This window comes from Scardinius erythrophthalmus (genome assembly GCF_964197995.2).
Source record: "Scardinius erythrophthalmus genome assembly, chromosome: 4".
Classification (NCBI taxonomy): domain Eukaryota; kingdom Metazoa; phylum Chordata; class Actinopteri; order Cypriniformes; family Leuciscidae; genus Scardinius; species Scardinius erythrophthalmus.
This window is the reverse complement of record NC_138224.1, coordinates 43967685-43987516: the sequence shown is the minus strand read 5'-3', so window position 1 is coordinate 43987516 and position 19832 is coordinate 43967685. Positions and strand designations below refer to the sequence as shown.

Genomic DNA, 19832 nt, shown 5'->3' with positions numbered 1-19832 from the left:
AGGCTTTCATGCAATCATTTTATTGAACAGTAAACTCATTGAACACATTTCTACGTTAGAAAATGTTTGAGTAAAAAAGCTTCCTGGACTCTTACCTTTGCATTGTTAGTGTCATACACCACTGATTGAGTCACAGGTAAACATGTTTTGTCTGATACCCAGGAGAAAGGCAGACATTGTTGGGAATTTCCAGTGAATTTCATCAGGGGTAAAAAAACACCACAGATTAACAGTGAGTATGTGGTTGCACATTCTGGGAAGACTCCAAGTTCTTGTATTTGCTAACACATGATAAAGTTCCTGATTTTGAAAGTGAAACCAAGAGTTAAACTGCACATTGCTGTTTGCTCAGTCAATAAAAGTGGATGTAAGTCAGTCAGGGAATAACCAGAGATAAAATGAGAGACGAGGAACATCCCCTAACTTACTCTAGACCAATTAGCTTTAAGAGGCCGAACCTGAAGGAGTGTCTAGGATATACAGATATAATGTGAAGAAGCTACAAACTGTATACAACTCAGATCGAGCTGCTGAAGTCAAGTAAAGCAAAAGAGTAAGTGACGTTCCTTCATCCATGGGTTATACAACAGATAGTAAATATCATTGGCTTAGCATAAAAGCTATTACGCATAAGGAGAGTCACCCTAAGCCATGTATAAGTGTGTGTGTGATTGAACTCTACACATTGACATGTCTTGATAAAGTTTAGGGTCATGTCTTGTTACAGCTTCAAATGACTTTGTTCATGAACTAAACCCAGTAAAGTTATAGACCAGAGGACCAGAATTGGGGCTGATATTTTATCTGGACACAAACAAAGCTTACAGCATTTTAGTCTCATTCAGTGTGCTTGAGTCATTTGTGGTGAACGTGTGTATGTGTGCATTATGTGATTGTGGATGTCTGGATGTGTTAAAAGATGTGGTTTATATTGGACTGTTTATAAATGTTTAAGTCAGTATATTCAGTGGCTTTTGCCTGTTTCTCTTTCCACATGTGTATGTGTGTGTTAAGATGACATGAGAAACACTTTTACACAAACTTTCCCAAACAGAAAAAAGGAAAAAGCTGCTCATCACTGTATTGTGTACTGTAGATTTACTGGAATATCTTTATAACTTTTTACTTCTAGTACACTGCATTTTATTTATTTATTGGCATTTTAAATGTGTGTATCTGTTGTACAGCTGTACTCTCCAGTGATCATGGATACACCAGTCTGCTTGATTGACACTGGGTCAGAAGGGAAGCTGTGTGTGCAGGAGTCAGCACTACAGATCCTGCAGCAGATCCAGGAGCCAGTGGTGGTGGTGGCCGTGGTGGGTCTCTACCGCACCGGGAAGTCCTACCTGATGAATCGCCTCGCAGGGAAACAGACAGGTTAGAACTATACAGTGCTGAGAGCATCCAGAAGCTTGAGAGAAACATTGTGCAGTTACATGCATAAAAGTCATTGTGGGGTTTTTTTTTTTTTTGGTGTGGCATAATCAGGATTTGCGCTGGGCAGCACCATTGAGTCCAAGACAAAGGGCATCTGGATGTGGTGTGTGTCTCATCCCACTAAAGCAGGAACCACTCTGGTGCTGCTGGACACTGAGGGACTCGGAGACGTGGACAAGGTGACGTAACAGCCTGTATGAAAGCATACATCAGAACCTTTGATGAGAAAACTAAAGTTAAAGTTTTCAGCATTTACAATTATAGGTGTTGGACATATTTTGAGAGACCAGTTCACAGGAAAGAACCAGTTCAAAAGAACAATTTGTCCACAAACCAGACATCAATAACCATTCATGTGTTAGTTTCTGACACATTTTAACCACCAGGGTTTGCACAGTTCCACTATATACTGTCAGGGGTTTGTGTATGATAACAATCTTGTAATGTCATTCTTTGTCAAATGATTGAATCCAATCTGTCTCAGGGGGACTCAAAGCATGATACCAAGATCTTCTCTCTGGCCGTCCTTCTGAGTAGCACTCTAGTGCTGAACAGCCGAGGAACTATTGACAACAGGGCCATAGAGGAATTGCAGTATCCTTTCATTCATACATTATACAATTTTCGAGTTGATATTTCATGGATTAGTACAATGGTATGTTGGTTTCCCTGAAAATTTACAAAATAGCATTATTTTCTCAACTTCCTCGTTAGTCTTAAAAAACTTTTAGTAACCCCGGTTCCCTGGAATGAGACGCTAGGATATTGATGCTATTATGTCATTTCTAACATTAATCATTTTTCGCCACTAGATGGCGCTGTTTGCCATAGGTTTAGTTAAACTTCTCTTGGAAAAACTTTATTTGTTATGCTTCATAGCTACAATCACGCAAAGCTCATCAGCCATTTTCCAGTTCTGCGCAGCAGAGAGATCGCGTTCTCTTTTCTTCCGATTCCAGTGTTGTGTAAAGTCCAGAGAAGCTTTGCTTGTAAGTTTATTGAATATAATTGTTATTTTATATACTTTGTGTCTGTATCATATTAAAATGTATATATTAGACGCACGTTAGTGGTGACGCAGGCATTATGCGGACATTTCAGGAGATCGCCATGTGATCACTTAACATCTAGTGTAATTTTCCGATATTAATGTAAACATTGTGTAAAGAGTTTTGAATATTGTTTCTTTATATTTAAATAAGCATTTTTGTATTTCTTTTTCAGTTTCACAAAGTAATGTAACATTGAGAGAAATAACATGATTACACTCAAGTAAAGAAGAAAATTGACATCCTCTGAGTGGTCATTGAAGCCTCTTCATCACGTTACAATGTTTAGCTATCTGTATATGCATGCCCAACGCACACGCATGCAGAGGACAGAATAGTGAAAAAGCAGCACGACGGGCAGAATACAACACTTATGAGAAGGACAGCTATCCAGTTATTCCACCCATCACAACTAACTCAAGATGGATGTTAAAGAGAAAGCTGAAGAGCAACAGCTGACCACATCACATGTCTCACTCAGTCAACTGGAAACCAGATCGGTAATATCTGCATCTTCCAAGAGCTCAAGATCGTCCACTGCGAGTATGGCGGCAACCAAGGCACGAGCTAAAGCGGAAGCAGTGAGAGCGCGTACAAACTTTGTGGAAAGAGAGGCTGAGGTACTGCTAGAAAGAGCTAAACTGGAATCTGAACTGTTATCACTACAGCATAAAAAGGAGTTTGCAGCGGCAGCAGCAGAGGCTGAGTTTCTTGAAGCGGCTGCAGCAGAGATCGAGTCAGGAGAAATGAATATGGCGACTGACGTCACAGCGTTTCCACAGGAAACTATTGAAAAGCGTACAAAGGACTATGTGGACAGTCTTTCTGGATCAAGTTTTCATCGTCTCCCTCATGTTAAAGCAGAGACAGACTCCCGTGATCACGAACAGTTCATGATCTCGCCTGCGCTGCCCACCACGGCTGTCACGAGCAATGCCACACAGAACGTTGGCACACTAAACCACATTTCAACTCCTAAGCCATTCATAGTAAGCCAACCTAGAATGCCCAACGCACACGCATGCAGAGGACAGAATAGTGAAAAAGCGAACCAACCTCAGACTTCCTACCTCAGCGGTTCAACGCAACAGCCACCCTCCACAGATCATGCAGGTATGAGTGAAATAGCCAGATACCTGGTGCGTCGTGAGCTTGTGAACTCAGGGCTTAGTAAGTTTGACGATCGACCGGAAAACTACTTGGCCTGGAAGTCTTCATTTATGAATGCTCTAGAAGGACTATCGCTCACCCCTAGCGAGGAGCTTGATCTTCTGTCAAGGTGGCTAGGACCACAGTCCTCAGAACAAGTCAAAAGAGTGAGAGCTGTTCATGTTGCTGATCCAGCAGCCGGTCGTAGAATGGCATGGTGCCGTCTAGAAGAAAGCTTTGGGAGTGCTGAAATAATTGAGAAAACACTCTTTGATAAGCTGGATTGTTTCCCTAAAATCAGCAATAGAGAACCCCAAAAGTTAAGAGAACTTGCAGATCTGCTCAAAGAAGTGGAGTCGGCAAAGCTTGGAGGCTACTTACCCGGGCTCTCTTTCCTGGACACAGCGAGGGGCGTGGCACCTATTGTCAACAAACTTCCTCATAACCTCCAAGAAAAATGGATGTCCCAAGGGTCCCAATACAAGCTTCAGTTCCAGGTACCATTTCCTCCATTCACATTTTTCACAGACTTTGTATGTAAGGAAGCCTACATGCGCAACGATCCAAGTTTTGCATTCCACTCATCTCCAACTGCCCCTGTAAAGCCTGAAAACTCAGTAAGAAGAGGCGGACCACTGAAAAGCTTCATCTCTACTCACAAAACTGAGATTGTACAAACAACCAGCTCTTCTGATTCGCCGAATAGTAAGCCTGATATAAACAGACAATGCCCCATTCACAAAAAACCCCATCCCTTCAAACGGTGCAGAACCTTTAGAGCTAAGAGCATTGAGGAACGGAAAATGTTTTTGAAGGAGCATAATATCTGCTTCAGATGTTGTTCTTCGAATGACCATGTGGCCAAAGACTGTGAAGTTGTCATACAGTGCACAGAGTGTGATAGTAACAAACATGTCACAGCCCTTCATCCTGGACCACCTCCATGGACACTGAAAGCACCCAGCACAGAGCATGGCGGGGAGAGAGAAAGTGCAAACGCTAACATTAACTCTAAATGCACCGAGGTCTGCGGGGATACTAATGGTTCACGGTCCTGTTCAAAAATCTGTCTTATCAAAGTTCACCCTAAGGGAGAGCCAGACAAAACACTGAACGTCTATGCTATTCTTGACGATCAAAGTAATCGTTCACTTGCCAGAGCTGAGTTTTTCGACTTCTTCAATCTCAAGAGCACAGAATTTCCCTACACTCTGCGCACATGCGCCGGAGTCACAGAAATGTCTGGGAGGCGGGCTATGGACTTCATCGCACGTCCTTTAGATGGCAGTCTTTCAGTCCCACTCCCTACGCTCATTGAGTGCAACTACATGCCCGAAGACAGGTCAGAGATACCCACTCCTGAAGCAGCAAAACACCACTCACATCTCAAATCTATTGCTCATCTCATCCCTCCTCTAGATCCAAATGCTCAAATACTTCTCCTTCTTGGACGTGATATCCTTCAAGTCCACAAGGTAAGAGAGCAACGCAATGGGCCACAAAATGCTCCCTATGCTCAAAGAATGGACCTAGGCTGGGTTGTGGTTGGTGAGGTGTGTCTTGGTGCTGCTCACAAGCCTTCAACTGTTAATGTTTACCGCACGAACATTCTAGAAGACGGGCGTCCATCTTACTTTAGTCCGTGTCCCAATAAACTCTACCTCAAGGAGAAGTTAACTGCACAGCCAAGTGTTAAAGCCTCTCTCCTTCACCAATTTTCTCCCAGCCCAATAGCCACCTCAGTCTTTGAAAGAACGGAAGATGATGAAAAAATAGCCCCTTCAATTGAGGATGGGCAGTTCATTCAGTTAATGGACAAAGAAATGTTCATGGATGACACTAACAGCTGGGTAGCACCCCTTCCTTTTCGTGCACTTAGACAACGGCTTCCAAACAACCGAGAGCAAGCCCTGAGCCGTTTTAATTCTCTCTGTCGCACACTACATAAGAAACCTGAGATGAGAGAGCACTTCGTAGAGTTTATGCAGAAGGTCTTTGATAACAATCATGCCGAGCCAGCTCCTTCTGTGAACCCAGGGGAGGAGTGCTGGTACTTACCCTCCTTTGGTGTGTATCATCCACGCAAGCCTGGTCAAATTCGTGTAGTGTTCGACTCCAGCGCCCAGTTCCATGGCGTGTCTTTGAACGATGTGCTGTTAACAGGCCCAGATTTAAACAATAGTCTGCTAGGAGTCCTACTACGATTTAGGCACGAGCCAATAGCCATCACTGCGGACATTGAGCAAATGTTCCACAGTTTCATCGTCAGAGAGGATCATAGGAACTTTCTCCGCTTTCTGTGGTTCAAGAACAACGACATCTCTCAAAGCATGGTAGAATACCGCATGAAAGTCCACGTCTTCGGCAATAGCCCCTCCCCAGCTGTTGCCATTTATGGCCTCAGACGTGCTGCCATGTATGGTGAATTAGAGTTCGGTGCAGATGCGAGACGTTTTGTTGAAAGAGACTTCTATGTTGATGACGGACTAAAGTCACTTCCTTCCATCAACGAAGCTATCAGTTTGCTTAAGGCTACCAAAGATATGCTCGCTATCTCTAACCTAAGACTCCACAAAATAGCATCCAACAGCCCAGCTGTGATGCATGCATTCTCTCCAGCCGACTATGCCAAAGACTTAAAACATTTGAATCTAGACACTGATTCACCCCCTTTGCAGCGCAGTCTTGGCTTGAGTTGGGACCTTCAGAAGGATACATTTACGTTCCACGTCAACCTCAGTGACAAGCCATTCACACGCAGAGGAGTCCTGGCAACTGTGAACAGCTTGTTTGACCCTCTCGGCATGGTGGCGCCAATCACCATCCAAGGGAAACTGCTACTTCGTGAACTTTCGAATGGGAAGTCAGACTGGGATGCCCCCCTCGCAGCCGAAAAGAAAACTGAATGGAACCTTTGGAAGGACTCGTTGCAAGACTTAGAGCAACTAAACATTTCCCGAACTTACACTCTAATGTCCATTTCCTACTCAGTAAAAAAGGAGATTCACGTCTTCTCAGACGCATCCGTTCAGAGCATATCTGCTGTCGCATATTTGAAGGTAACGGATCACGATGGGATGTGTCAAGTTGGATTCATTATGGGTAAAGCCAAGCTAGCCCCACAGACTGGACATACGGTTCCCAGACTTGAACTGTGTGCGGCCGTCCTTGCAGTCGAAATAGCTGAACAAATCATCCAGGAGCTAGACATCAAACCAGACACCCTACTGTTCTACACAGACAGCAAAGTTGTATTGGGGTATATCTGCAACGAGACCCGACGCTTTTACGTGTACGTCAGTAACAGAGTTCAAAGAATTAGAAAATTCAGTCACCCAGAACAGTGGCTTTACATTCCAACCTCACAAAACCCTGCAGATGTTGCTACTAGACCAGTTCCTGCATGCCGTCTGACTGAAACAAACTGGCTCACCGGTCCTTCATTTCTGCAGCATCCTGCAACCACCCCGGTGAAAGAAGCTCCTTACAATCTTATTGACCCAGATACAGACGTGGAAGTGCGAGCACACGTCACCACATGCTTAAACCCTGATTCTGATCTTGGTTCTCACCGCTTTGAAAGATTTTCATCTTGGAGATCCTTAAGAAGAGCCGTAGCTTCTCTTATACACATCGCTCAGTCTTTCAGAAACAAAGAAAAGATGTGTTGCGGCTGGCACCACTGCAAAAGTTCGTACATGCCCGAGTTACTGACTCGAGCTGAAAGGGTCATCATCAGGAGTGCACAACGAGAAGCTTATAAAGAAGAAATCACTTGTATGGAAAATGAGAGAGATGTTTTCAAGCAGAGTTCCCTTAAGAGGCTTAACCCTGTCCTGGAGGATGGACTTCTAAGAATTGGAGGCAGACTGGAACATTCCACACTCCTCAGCAGTGAGAAACACCCTCTCATCATACCTGGCCATAGTTACATAGCAACCCTCCTAATAAATCATCACCATGAGAAAGTAAATCATCAAGGTCGAATCTTCACAGAAGGAGAAATCCGGACTGGAGGATTCTGGATAGTTGGAGCAAAAAGACACATCAACAGTATCCTCCGCAAGTGCGTCATTTGCCGCAAACAGAGAGGTAAAACAGCTGAACAAAAAATGGCAGACCTCCCTCCTGACCGCATCAGCACAGAACCACCCTTTACTAATGTCGGCTTGGACGTGTTCGGCCCTTGGAATGTATCAGCACGCCGTACTCGTGGAGGTCAGGCCTACAGTAAAAGATGGGCAGTAATATTCACATGTTTATCCGTGCGAGCCATTCATATCGAACTGATAGAGTCAATGGACACATCAAGTTTCATTAACGCGCTTCGCCGCTTCTTCGCCATGCGAGGCCCGGCTAAGATTATACGATCCGACTGTGGCACTAATTTCCAAGGAGCCTGCAGAGAGCTGAATATGCTTGTGGTCTCGACTAAAGATTCAAGCGTGACCAAATACCTCAGTGAAGAAGGTTGCAAATGGATCTTTAATCCACCTCATTCATCTCACATGGGAGGAGCATGGGAGAGGATGATCGGACTTTCCAGACGGATCTTAGACTCCATGCTTCCTCAAATCAGCTCCTCGCATCTGACTCACGAAATGCTGTCAACTCTAATGGCCGAAGTGTGTGCTATTATCAATGCAAGACCCCTCGTATCCATTTCAACTGACCCTGAGTCACCTCTTCTCCTCACTCCAGCAATGATCCTCACCCAAAAGGTGTGTACCCCGTACGGACCTCCAGGACCCTTTGAAGGTACCGACCTATATCGGAAACAGTGGAAAAGAGTGCAATATCTCGCCAGCATATTCTGGGAAAGGTGGAGGCGAGAATACCTTGCATCCCTTCAGTCTCGCAAGAAATGGCAAGACAACAAGCCTAATATCAAAGAAGGAGACCTGGTCCTCATGAAAGATGATCAGGTGAAAAGGAATGAATGGCCAATGGCTTTGGTCACCAAAGCTATTTCTGGCACAGATGGCAGAGTCAGAAAACTGGAGCTGAAAGTCACTAAGAGTGGTACTGCTAAGACATTCTTAAGACCTATTACAGAGGTTGTTTTGCTTATGTGTTAAGTTACCCTGTGAATATGTATTCACTGGTTGAGAATTCAAGAATGGCATTATGCTTAATACCAGACGGGGAGTATTATGTCATTTCTAACATTAATCATTTTTCGCCACTAGATGGCGCTGTTTGCCATAGGTTTAGTTAAACTTCTCTTGGAAAAACTTTATTTGTTATGCTTCATAGCTACAATCACGCAAAGCTCATCAGCCATTTTCCAGTTCTGCGCAGCAGAGAGATCGCGTTCTCTTTTCTTCCGATTCCAGTGTTGTGTAAAGTCCAGAGAAGCTTTGCTTGTAAGTTTATTGAATATAATTGTTATTTTATATACTTTGTGTCTGTATCATATTAAAATGTATATATTAGACGCACGTTAGTGGTGACGCAGGCATTATGCGGACATTTCAGGAGATCGCCATGTGATCACTTAACATCTAGTGTAATTTTCCGATATTAATGTAAACATTGTGTAAAGAGTTTTGAATATTGTTTCTTTATATTTAAATAAGCATTTTTGTATTTCTTTTTCAGTTTCACAAAGTAATGTAACATTGAGAGAAATAACATGATTACACTCAAGTAAAGAAGAAAATTGACATCCTCTGAGTGGTCATTGAAGCCTCTTCATCACGTTACAATGTTTAGCTATCTGTATATGCATGCCCAACGCACACGCATGCAGAGGACAGAATAGATGCTATGCTATGGGGAACCAATACCCCCTATGCCATGCTGAAGGAATGCCTACTGAGCTGTAAATATGCACAAACATAATCAGCATAGTTAAAATTGATTACTAAGCCAGAGTCAGAGCATGTCAACCCCAAGGGAGTATCTAAAATGACTTATAAAGACTGTATAGTGGTTCCAGTCCTTAAGCCAGTGGTTCCCAAACTTTTCCCCCTTTTCAATATTTGAAAGCATATTTTCAAGTAAAGGTGAGAAATGCCTCATCATATTTTTTCTTTTCACCGCACCGGATGCAACGGCAGTACTACAACAGCTGATGTCTACTGGACGTGATAAAGCAAACATTGCAAATATATTTGTCCTTTGTGTAAGAGCACTGGAGTTCATCAGAAATAGCACATCGCGCCCAGTAACTTACATGTCAGTTTGTGTTTGCATTTCAATCATGCCATCTAGTGGTGTTATTGCACAACAACAACCACTACAACTGATAACAGAACGTTCAAGCGTTTACTGCATCATTTTGAGATAATAAATAAATATTTTGTGTTCAATTATTTACTTATCTGGCGAGTAGCCGCATAATGGATAATTACCCAGTGTAGTCTTTTATCACTCTGCAGAGATTTCTTTTGCATAATAATCCGCTGACTGTACACTATTCCTCACCCTTGCCATGCCAGAATTTTGTTACGTTTAGTGACATGTTACAATGTTTACAAGGTAGAATGACTGGTAGGCTACTTTTTTTTTTATTGCTCAACACAAATTTCACGATTTCAATTGAAATCTTGTGATTGGATTCCGATCTTGATTCATTATTGATTCATTATCGATTTTGGATAGATATTAGGTACAGTAGATACATGTTAATTTTTCTCAAGAAAAAAAATCTCACCTAATGCTTTAAACATACAGAGAGCCCTGTCAGCTGGTGTTAAAGGTTAAACATAACAACTCAAATTAAATAAAATGTGTTTTTTACTAGGCTATAATAATGTTACAATATTTTAATGATACAAGTAAAAATATAATAAATATTTAATATAGTGCACATATTAAGCAAGAATACTCCTCCATCTATATATAATTTGTCTAGCCAACTAACATGCTATCAAATGGCTTTCCTGAGGTAAATGTAACGTTCTGTGATATAATTGTTTTCCTGCGGTTTTATTGACCTCTTTCCGTGGTTGAAAAACACTGATCGATCGATATTATGTACAAGGCATAAACATTATGGTAAGTTGTACTGTATCTTTCAACACATTGTTCATTCATGTTTATTTACTATTAATTACTAAAGAGTAAGAGATGTTCGGTTCACGGACCACGATCTGTAACGTCACATTTACAAGCGCCAAAACGTTATTGTTTGAATTTCGTGAATAGAATTGACAGAATCTGAGAGATAATATAAGTGCTCTGTCTACTTTGTCGGTCTCTGTGTCCTCAGTGCTTCGCGATTTTTCTGTGTGAGAAAATGGATGTGTGGCGTGAGAGCGTGTGAAAAATGTCAATTGCGTGAGTCTCATGCTGAATTCAGTGTTGGTTATCTTATAGCCAAAATATCGCCATATAACAGAGGTAGAGGTTTTCTTGCCACCAGTTCAGTGTCCTTCTGCTCAGCATCCATCTTCACCTGTTCTCTGCGATGCACATCGAGAAAAGTCATGACGTGACCATACGCGCTACACATGCCACTGCCTAAACTCAAACTGACTGACTGGTCTTCTTTTTATTAGCGGTGTAGAAAATGGGCAAACAGCTCTCAGAGAGAATGGGTTGTCATGTCCACACATGCATTTATTTATTTCATAAAATCGCAGAATTTTGCGTCATATAATCGCATAGGCTTGACATCGCGATTGCGATATGATTCATCGTGCAGCACTAGTCCAAACTCAGTCCCGGAGGGCTACTGTCCTGCAGAGTTTATCTCCAACTAGCCTCAACACACCTGCCTGGAAGTTTCTAGTATGCCTAGTAGGACCTTTATTAGCTGGTTCAGGTGTGTTTAATTGGAGTTGGAGCTAAACTCTACAGGACAGTGGCCCTCCATGAGCATGATTGGACACCCCTGCTCTATAGCAATGGAAGTACTGGCCTTTACAACCTTCCTTCCTCCCTGGCAGGACAGGTGTTAGCCTTATAAGGCCCCTAGAGCAAAGCTCTAAGACAAATGGCTCCGCTATGTCCATACCTTGACAAAGTGGCCGGTATGGTCCATCAGCGGCAGCAGGACCTGAGCCATGATGTGTAGACGCTCGACATACAATCAATCGGCTTCTGATGACAAAAAAAGATGACATGTATTACAGATGCCTTTTATTACTCATGGACGCTCCACATATAACATCATGGACTGCCATATGCCAGTGATTACTCTCAGATAGTTCTCTGTTTTCTCTATGCCGTTTTCTTATGTTCTCTGTTTCCTTAGTATTCAAACCTAAACCACTGCCAGATATGTCACAGAGCTGACTGAGTATATAAAGGTCAAATCATCTGATGAGGATGAAGATGACTCAGAGTTTGTTAAGTTCTTCCCTAGTTTCATCTGGGCTGTGAGGGACTTCACCCTGGAACATAAAATCAATGGCAAATATGTGACTGAGGACCAATACTTAGACTATGCCCTGAAGCTGAAACCAGGTAATATTTAAATTGAGCTTTTAAATGACTTGATCATCATTGAAAATAGTGTGTAAGAGATACTGTACAGCCAACCAGAATCAAAAAATAAACCCTGACTGGAAGGTCAGAGTCTGTTTTAAATACAATTTTAGAAAATATCACTGAGCCTGAGAAAAACTTAACTTAAACTAATAATCTAATTTCTGTTCAAGCATGCAGGCAACCAAGAGCAACAGGGAATAGCAATTTACAAGCAACAATGTATTTTCCTAACTTCTTTGACAAAAATGTGTTTCGTATCTTATAAAGGCACTTCAAGAACAGTTAAAGAGTTCAACCTTCCACGGGAATGTATCCGAAATTATTTCCCATCCCGGAAGTGTTTTACTTTCCCGTTTCCAACCAACCCAGAGAATGTGTCTCGTCTGGAGAGCTTGGATCCTGCTGACCTTTCCCCAGATTTCCAGAAGGTCTCAGATCATTTCTACAAGTTCATCTTTGACATGAGTGAAGTGAAAAAGCTGAAAGATGGACACACAGTCACAGGCAGAGGTGATTCAATAGGATATGTTAAATGATGTGATGTGACAAATTTGCAAAATAAACAGCCCGGTCTCACCCCAAAACGTCATGTACTGACGGGTCTTGACCATACGGCAACATACGACGAAAAGGTACCCCTAAAACGTCCATATGAGACGAAGACATAAGCGCACCAGCAGCGCCTCCTAGCGGTACCCTAACGCATACCTAAACCTACCCATAACCCGAATAGTCACATATGGACGTTTTAGGGGTACCCTTTTCGTCGTATGTTGCCGTATGGTCAAGACGCGTCAGTACGTGACGTTTTGGGTTGAGACTGTTAAAATAAACATTAATATATTAACTTACTATATTCAATTACACTAGTGAATAGCACAGCGGTCAGCTGTTTTGAAGTAGTAACCAGACACATGTATTTCTCCTGTAGTTGTTGCCAAACTGCTGTCAACGAGGAACCATTTTGGTTCAAAAACCTAAGCTTCTCTTTATTAGATTGTGTTCTCATTGCACTGTAATGCCCCATACCAGCAGGAGGAAAAACACAAATTTCTAAATCGAAATGTTCTTCCATCTTTGTGATGTAATTGCACTGAACTGGGAGACACAATGTAAGCTCCTAATCTTCAGAAGAGAGTGGCAAATGCTTATTATTCCCACTAAAACTAGCATAAATTATGACATTGTTAATGACACTTTCTGGACTGCATGTTAATAATCTACAGCTGCCCAGTTAATTTACTTGTGCCTGACCCTTCTCCTTCCCTGAAGTTCTTGGTCAGCTGGTGAGGACATACGTGGACACCATCTCCAGTGGTGAAGTTCCATTTCTGGAGAATGCTGTGATCGCCATGTCAATGATTGAGAATGAGGCTGCCGTGAAGGAGGGGCTTGAGGTTTACAAGAGTGGAATGGAGAAGCTGAAGGACTCTTTCCCTCAGGAACTGAAGGAAGTGTCTTCAGAACACCAACGTCTCAGCAGCTTGGCAACACAGGTCTTCATGAAGCGTTCCTTTAAGGACAGTGAGGGGATATTCATGAAATGTCTAGAGGTAATGCCCAGTTAATAATATACAATTCCTATTAAATTGTTATTCAAGTATCTATCTATCTATCTATCTATCTATCTATCTTAATTAATTATGTGCCGATTAATTAATTACCCCCAAAAGATCACTTAAAGTCATTATTGTGTTAAATGAGAAAATCATAAATTAGACATTACAAAAAGTAGCTTTAGAAATAAAGTTTAATTCAACATTGAATTTATTATTTTTTTAAAAACTTTAGACTACAACAGCCATGATTACTAAACATTCTTCAAAATATCTTCTTTTATGTTACATAAATGAAAGAAATTCATTGCAGATTTAAAACAATATGGGCATGAGTAAATGTAAATAAACAGAATTTGCTTTTTAAATAAAACTGCCAGTAGGTGGCGGTAAATGTCTAAATGAGTCATTCCTTTTCAATGGCTATTTATCAATGGGCCATTGTATAATTGGTTCACACAATAGTTATGCTCTGGCTTTATAAGGTAATATTTTTGTTGGCAAAATTTTGCAATAACAGACATTATCGTGTTTATAATATTAACTTCTTATTTATTGAACTGCTGTAGAAAAACAGTATCACAATTGCACTTGTGCTATTTGGGACAAAAACAGCTTGTGATATTGGGTTCGTTACTTGTTTGTTATTGCTCAACTATATCATATATAAATATGTGACAAAAACACATGACCTCTACTGGCTTAACAAAAATATAACTATTTTTATGATTTTTTATGAAGAAAAATAAGAAAGTTTTGGTGAATGAGGCCCATTGTTTTGACTGTAATGAGTAATGTATCTGAATCCGAATCAAAAGCTAAAAACTAAGATTATTTTAAATGGCCATTGTATATTAAACCATTTTTTCAATAGTTGTAGTCTCTAAATCAGGGGTGCCAAATCCTGCTCCTGCCGATCGACTGTCCTGCACAGTTCATCTCCAACTCAAATCAAACACCCCTGAAGCAACCAATTAAGGTCTTTAGGATCACTTGAAAATTAAAGGCAGGTGTGTTTGATTAGGGTTGGAGATGAACTGTGCAGGACAGTCGATCGGCAGGAGCAGGATTGGGCAACCCTATTCTAAATGATTAATTAAGAGGTGTATATATACAGCAGACTTACCTCCGTTCATCAACAGTTTAACAGCATCCCTCCACCACCCCATCTCTTCACTTCTAGTCTTAACTACTCTTACAGCACGCCAAATACGCATAATCTTTACTCTGTTTAATTTGATGTAAGTGTGAACTCGTGAAATGGTATTTAAAGTTTTCTGTTTCTAATATTTTGTGTGATGCTGCAGGAAGACATTAATAAACTCTTTGATGGATACCTGTGCCAAAACGAGGAGGCTTCAAAAAAAAGATGTGAGAATCTCCTGTCATCCCTTTCTGCACCAATGACAGAAAAACACAAGAAAGGATTTTATGCCAGATCTGGTGGTTATGTTCTCTTCTCCCAGGACCTTGAAAACATTGTAAAGAAATACAAAATCCAAGCCAATAAAGGAGTCAAGGTGAGTATAAACATTTTACTCAATTGCTGTAACATCACAAGGCGCGTTTCCATTAAAGATTTGCGCAAAACTTTTAAGATTTTTTTTTCTAAATATCGATAAAAAACGATTGCGAAATGACGGCGTTTCCATTAACCGATGGTATGCGACTAAAACGTCATTTTTTCTTCTCGCGATAAGTCATTCCAAAAATCATGACAACGGACGTTGGTAAGTTAATATATATCACAGCCACGTACCGCACTATTATTAATGGAAGGAAACGTAGGCGTGTTATCCAAGCATTAATGGCAAGGAAAGACCCTTATACTGTGAGCGGCATATATGAGGAGTTTCTGGGTTTTTCTCACTCATTTCTGCTTCGAGGTGGTTTAGAATCCAGTATTTCTGTCATTATTTTGTCTTTTATGAATTTAATGAAGAACTCTGTCTCGTATTCTGTCCAAACACACCGCGCTTTCTAAGTCAGGTGACCTCTAAATGCGCACAAACTGTTTCCATTGCAGTTTTGCGAAATATTCCTTTTTCGAATTGCCTGAAAAACCACCTCATGCGAGCGTAAAAACTTTTTTGCGATAAATGGGAGTTTTTGCGAAATTGACGCGTTTCCATTGGCCGTATTTTCAATTCGCAATTTGCGCAATTTGAAGGGTAATGGAAACACGGCTACAGATTTCAGATGTTTTCAATTTATAAGAGGTTTGTCATGTTTTCCTAGAATATCTGTTCATAGAATGTGGGAAACAGTGGATTAGGGGTAGAGAAATCAACTGGAAACGAGTAGATTCCTGGTCTGAATCCTGATTCCTTGTGGAAGAATCCTTATGCAAGACATTGAGTCCTCGGTTGTTGGGACATGGACACTTGTAATAGTACTAGCAGCAGTTTTCAGATTATCATGTGTGTTGTCCACAGGCAGAAGACACACTTGAAGAGTTTCTGAAGCAGAAGTGTGTGGATTCTAACGCCATTCTGCAGGCGGACAATAAACTGACTGAGAAGGAGAAAAAGATTATGGGTGAGAGTCTTTTGCATCCTGGATGAGGCAACAATAGCACCATCTAGTGGAGAAAGCCAGTACATCTGTGATCTGTGTTTCAGCTTTAAGAGTAAACATTTCATACAATGTTATCAATTTGATACATTTCTTGCATGCCAAATATTGTTTAGCACTTAGTTTCGAAGAACAGTACACAATACCCTTGGCTGGCTGATCATCTGCATAAAGTCTTGCTAGAGGGAGGCACTAGACTGCATTGCAACCATCACGCATTGTTGGAATCATACAGAACTCTTCAATTTTTAAGATGTGCATCACTTATATAACACCTCACAGATAAAGCTTCCAGCACTTTGTATGATAGGGAATATTACCATTTTCCACAATTTGTATTGAATAATACAGATGCATGTTATTTAAGAGCCTTGTGCTGATCAGTGTACAAAATGAACATGAACAACTCTAGGTTGACCAGTCTTTAACAACTCTCAGTGAATTGTGTCAATGCCTCATTGAAGTGAGTCAAGATATGCATTGCATTTAAAAAATGGTGGAAATTTACAGTTTTTTTGCACTTTCCATTGAATTGTATTTCGTTTGCCTTAAAATCTTCCAGAGGAAAGAGATAAGGCTGTTCTCCTGGCTCAGGAAATAAATACCAAGGAACAGAAGCAGCAACAACTTGAAGAGAAGATGGAAGCAGAGAGAAAGAGTAACGAAGAGAGGATGAGACAGATGAAGGAGAAGATGGATGAGGAGATCAGGCTCCAGAGAGAGGAGGCTAAACGTGCCATGGACAGCAAACTGAGGGAGCAGGCTGATCTGCTGGAGAAGGGCTTTGAGGAGAAGGTAGACAGGATGACTAAAGAGATGGAGGACTTCAGGAGGAAGAATAAAGAAGCAGAAAAGAAAAGTGACCAGCTGTTTAAAAATATGATAGAAAACATGAACAAAAGACATGATGAGACTATGAAGCTAATGATGAGGCAACACAGTGAGCAGATGAAGGCTATCATGAGCATGCCGAGGCCTAAGTCAGACTCCTCCTCTCTAATCTTGCGTCTGATACTCGGCGGTCTCAGCAGTGTTTTTTTCTCAGGTTCGTGTCCCCGTTAATGCAGCTAATCTCTCGATATAGCACTCAGCCTTGGCCTAGGCTACCTCTGGTACAAATATGACATACAAAAATGTTTGAAACAGCTTCACAAACACACACATAGGTGGAGCTTTCAGGGGGCCCAGACCCCCTATTGGCTAAAAGATGTTACTAAAGATAAAAATTAAAAAATATTCTCAACCCCAAAATAGATATACATATTGATGTAGGTATTCTTTTACATTTTAAAATGTTATTTTCTAAATGAATCCAATTAACTTACTAACCCCTTCCCCAAAGGTTGACCCCACCTGTCACACCGCCTACTACATAGCATCTCTTACTGTCACCAAGAGGTACGCCGAGTCAGAGTTCTTCACATTGAAGCAGACATTACAGTGACACTCCCTGGGAAAAAATGTTTTAAAAAAAAGGTGTTTAACAGTTTATTAAGTCAGACACTGTATATTCATCCCCCAAAGCACCATGGCTTTGTATCTTTGTATCATTTGGTATATTGAATAATACAATGTTCTTTTTAAATTCTAGATAACATTGCTGGTCAAAGTGTAAACATGTTTCTTCTGGTCATAATATTTGTATTTATCACCTGTCCATACACACTGCACCAAGTCCTTGTGTAGTGGTTTCTCTTTCAATATGTCACTAATTTAATTAAATAACCACATATTTCCAATTATTGTGTTAAGTGTTCTTTGAACAAATTTAATGATCAGTACTGTCATTCGTTTCCTTACGAAGTGCTGTTTATATGCATATTCCACAGGTGTTTATCCGTATTTTGAATCAAACAATTGAATCAAATTCATTGTGAATTTGTGTTGTGTTTTAGGAGTGAAGGAAATGTCTGTAAAATGAACAGATGTCCTGGAAGAAAATTACTTGTATATATTTTTTTTAGTGTAGTGGGTTAGGAATTTAATCAATCCAATTACAACTTAAACTGGCAGAACCAGCAGCAGCTTGCCGCAGAACACCATCTTTATGTAGTGCTAAATCTCCCTTGATTTAAATTTTTTCTTATTAAATGCCTTGTCTGGCAGACATTCTAGTGGTTACCCAAGGATTTGCCACCTTGCCACCAAATGCTGTCTGCCTCTGGAGTGGGTTCATCCCTATGTAGCAAAACAAAACAATATGAATAAATTGGCAATCATTGTGTGCCAATGTAGTTATGATCAGTTTGTGTGTGTGTGCGTATATATATATATACAGTATATACACACAGACAAACAAAAGTTTATTCAGACACCTTAAACATTTCTCACATTCACAAGAACTCAAGAGTTATCAAATCAGTTGATATTTCACTGGTTTTGTTTGTCCTTCTGTTAGACTGTCTCACAAATGAATTAAGTTGAATAGATGTCAGCTGTTAAATTTAAAGGGTAACTAAACCCTAAACCAACTTTTTTTAGTTAATGATCTGTAAGAATGGGGCTTTATTAGTGCTGTTCATTGATTCGAGTAACTTTTTGGACATTTGGGTATAAAGTGTTTTAATTCTACAAAATATGGTGTAAAAACGGCTGAGTGCTGCCCTCTTCAGGTTGAACGGTGGCTACTGCAGTTGAATTTTCCTATTGGATGTTTGTGGTACTGCGTGACGTAAGTGGTACTGCCAGACCACGCCCTTGGTACGAGCTACCATGCATAGTATTGCATCAGTTAGGTTAGCTTCAAGTTAGTGTAGATTTATCTGTATTTAGTACAGTGGTCAGGAGGGTATGTAGGTGTAGTGTTGCTGGTTGCAACAGCACTGCTGGACTGCATAGCTTTCTAGCAGACTTGGAAATTAGGCGCCAGTGGTTGCATGCACTTGCCCTGGAAGACCGTGAGTTCCCGCCTGGAGCTCAAGTGTGCAACCTGCATTTTACACGGGATTGCTTCTCCAACGCAATAAAGATGAAAATTATGGGATTAGTAGCCTGCCATGATTCAAAACTGAAAATAGTGTTCGAAAACTCAAAATCTTACAAAAATTTTTTTTGCAAGATCGAAAAATACGATTTGCACGCTTGCAAAATGTAAAAAAATAAAAATATCTCTGCAAACATCAGTGTTCTTCCACTGTATTAGTTTGTTTTCCAGGTTTGAAACCTTGTAAATGGTTATCTGAAAACTGGTGTGCGAATGTGTGAAAAAAGTTTTGAAACTCTGAAAACAGAGTTTTGCAGGCTTGCAAAGTGGTAAAAAAAAAAAATCTCTGCAAACATAATTTTGTTTTTGAGTTTTCCTTCTTCAGAAGTGCAACACTTTCTCTTACGAGAGGTCTCTCGTACAGTGTAATATCTTACGCTGGGGAAAATCTCATTTCCGCAAGATATTGAAGCCAAAAATTATTCATAATTTTTAAATAATGTAAAACGCGTTGCGGCAGCATGCAGACATAGGCAAGACGGCTCGCGCGCCTATTGGCTGCCCTGCAGCAACTGCAGCAGCCTATCGAGAGAGGCCCTTCGTGACGTCAGATCCAATAGGGGCGCTTCGCGCCGACTGCGTAACGTCCCGCCGAAATAGGCGTGGCTTGGGCCTGATAGACAGGCTGATAGAATCTGATTT

General features: G+C 40.9%; 1 protein-coding gene across 1 annotated transcript; it reads left to right on the top strand.

The window, feature by feature from the left end:
• Positions 1–508: 508 nt before the first annotated feature.
• On the top strand, positions 509–17944 carry LOC308689121 (guanylate-binding protein 4-like). Its single transcript, XM_081362685.1, has 10 exons — positions 509–553; positions 1188–1380; positions 1492–1619; positions 1925–2034; positions 11866–12053; positions 12345–12587; positions 13350–13630; positions 14941–15153; positions 16069–16171; positions 16770–17944. Exons 2-10 carry the CDS (start codon positions 1206–1208, stop codon positions 17267–17269), a joined length of 1941 nt encoding a protein of 646 aa, XP_081218811.1. The 5' UTR covers positions 509–553; positions 1188–1205; the 3' UTR covers positions 17270–17944.
• The last annotated feature ends 1888 nt before the right edge of the window (positions 17945–19832 follow it).